Consider the following 2,900-nt stretch of genomic DNA (forward strand, 5'->3'; position numbering starts at 1 on the left):
GAATTGTTTTTTTTTGTTTTTTTTTATTAAGTGGTGCGTTAACTCCTTTAAGTTTTGCCCATGCTTTCAAGCTATCTTCATAAAAAGTTGGTAGTATTCTGTTAATATCAAGGCCTTGTAGGTCCGAACAAGTGCACAAAAACATTTTTGACCTATACTTGATTTCTAATTTAGTAAGATAGTATCCGGTTTTTTTCTTCTTAATTCGATTTGTAAGTATTACAAAAGTGTATCTATGAAAGAAAATATAAAATTGTGATTCATTTACCGATATCTTGTATTAACTACCATTTAGATACTGCGCTATGTGTTTGATTTCCTAGTTAATATTAAAACATATGTTATATTGTTTGAGTACGTAAACATGTCTGATTTATATCATAAATGAACAGATGACGCACGCTCTATTTGAGTATTTTAGTTTCAGTTTAAAACAACGACAAACTCGATAAAGAAGATTTTGTCGCTATAAGATGTTGACAACATTTTGTGTAAAAGTGATCAATAACTATTCCTTTTTCTTTCAGATCATGAAACGAAGCAATAACAGTCTGTATCTGCACAGTTGTTCATTAAACGATGTTGATCAGTTCGTCAGGGAAAAAATAACGGTAAGAATCCGGCGTCTCAATGTCTCCATAGATAATCATACAAGCTCACACCTGCACCGCGATACTAATGAACTCCTGAGCGTAATGTAAATAAAAAAACACGTATTCTATTTTTAAGGGGATTAATTTGGATGCTGCATGGAAAATCAACGGAAATTAGCAACCTCAACATTGGCAGATCGCACATGGTAAACGAATGTGTTACATGTGACAATTCATTTACTCTGTGACAATGATTGGAGTGCCTTCACAGAATCATATTACCATTACGCGAACGGACGTACATTGTACAACTGCAATACAACTGTTAGCATATATATAATGACGCACGATGGCAGAATATCAATAAAGTGTTATGTTCAGAACAATCAAACAAACGGAGGAACAACCAAATGAGAAGGACTCACTAAATAGATATCGTGACATTGGAATTATTTGAACTAGGGCAAAAAGTAAACATGATATCCTCAGCAAATGAAACACTGTCCAGTATCATGGGAACATTAATTGGAACAAATGTCTCGTTTAAAAATGTGTTGCCGGACAGCACGAAAAGTGTCATTCTTGTCGTATCTTTTTTCCTGTTAATTATAGGAATTCCTGGAAATTTATTGGTGATTTGGACATTTTTGAAGGTTAAACGTCTCCGTGTTAATCATAACGTTTTCGTTGTGTCTCTGGCATTCGTCGACACCGTTATAATTGGTTATTTACTGCCAAATAACGTAGCATCACTTCTGCGGGGAGTATGCCCGATTTCGAGAAATATGTGTCTATTGAATGGAATTATAGCTCATATATGTTTTTCAACAAGCGTTCAAACGATTATGGTGATAGCAATCAATAGGTTTGTTAAAATTTGCTGCACAACAAAATATGATATGATATTTGATAACAGAAAGATGGTATTAATACTCGTGTATACCTACAGCGTTGGCCCAATATTCCTTGTGCCTTTGTTGGTAATGGGTGACAGTCAACTGGTGTACGACGCAACGTTGCAAATGTGCATATTTGACCGATATGGGAATTGGAGATGCACAACAATATACCAAACACTGTGTCTGGCCCTACCGATTCTGATTACAGCGTACTGCTACTGCAGTGTATATCGGACTGTGATGAAGACACGTTCACAGGTTATGCAGCGCTTTTGGAACAACGGCTTGCAAAAACGACGCATCCAACACGAACTAGTCGTGACGCGATCGCAATTCGCCATATTTATAGCTTATCTGGTCCTGTATATACCGTTTGGAGTGACTGCAGTTTTCGTCACTGACAGACTGTCCGTGCCAGTATCTCTACATGCAGCTGGTATATATCTGTGTTATCTCAATAGCTGTATTAATGGTTTGATTTATGGGCTCCTAAACAAAAACATACAGCAAGCCTATCGAGAGGCCCTCCCTTGCTTCAGAAGAAAACATAATGTGATAGCCGTCCAACCCTTTCTGCCAAAAGATTCCTATAAAGTGAGAAAAAAGGCAGTTTCAACACAGACTGAATCGTGTGTATAAATAATAATCACACATTCAATCCAAACCTCACATTATGGTGTATGTAGTAATGCTATTATTTTGGTACTCGTAATCAGCTGCAAACGAAAGATTCATGGGAATTTAGTACGCCTTATTCTAATACTTGTTCAATTTTTCATTAAGAGTGGTCTTGCTACGTTTGGTTGATTTGCTTATGGAATCATACTTGTCTTTGCTAAAATATATATATTTGTAATGTGATGATAACACTATCATAAAACATTACTGATGGGGGTTTCATGTTTGTAAAACGCGGTCGTGCAATTTAGTTTAAAGATTGTTTGGCTACGTGAGCTTACGATTGTGATATGGAACGAATAAATCTATGGGTTGTGTGTTATAAAGATGACATTTTGTTGTGCATTTGCTACATCATATACCGCTATCAGCATGAAATGTTTGTGTTATTGCTTTGATAGTTTCTACTGTACGTTAAGTTTGGCACAAAGAACTGGTTTTGTGATAGGGGTTGTTTGCACAAAATAAATATCCCCGTTAGCAAATATTGCGATCATTGCAGGAGCCAATGGTGGTTTCAACGTGATGTCATAAAGAAGCAAACTCGCAATAATTCTATCAGTGAAAACAGATGTCTTACATTTTAAAATTCTGCAATATTTATAAACAGCTTCATGGTATAGTATTCAATGTGATTGGATGCTCTTACATAGAGTTAGTGTAAAGTTCCTTCCATGAAGCTGAGGGGTGCTCGTTTATTGATTTGAATTTAACCTCTGCGTCTCTATAA

General features: G+C 36.0%; 1 protein-coding gene across 1 annotated transcript; it reads left to right on the forward strand.

The window, feature by feature from the left end:
- The first annotated feature begins 1,210 nt into the window (after nucleotides 1-1,210).
- Nucleotides 1,211-2,900, forward strand: LOC110457154 (melatonin receptor type 1A-A-like). The gene has a single exon (XM_021508313.1). It carries the CDS (start codon nucleotides 1,379-1,381, stop codon nucleotides 2,129-2,131), a length of 753 nt encoding a protein of 250 aa, XP_021363988.1. The 5' UTR covers nucleotides 1,211-1,378; the 3' UTR covers nucleotides 2,132-2,900.

The sequence above is a fragment of the Mizuhopecten yessoensis genome, unplaced genomic scaffold (assembly GCF_002113885.1).
Source record: "Mizuhopecten yessoensis strain PY_sf001 unplaced genomic scaffold, ASM211388v2 scaffold179, whole genome shotgun sequence".
Lineage (NCBI taxonomy): Eukaryota > Metazoa > Mollusca > Bivalvia > Pectinida > Pectinidae > Mizuhopecten > Mizuhopecten yessoensis.

Coding starts and splice junctions, on each gene's coding strand:
- LOC110457154 (XM_021508313.1), top strand. CDS start 1,379: ATGTGTCTATTGAATGGAATTATAGCTCATATATGTTTTTCAACAAGC.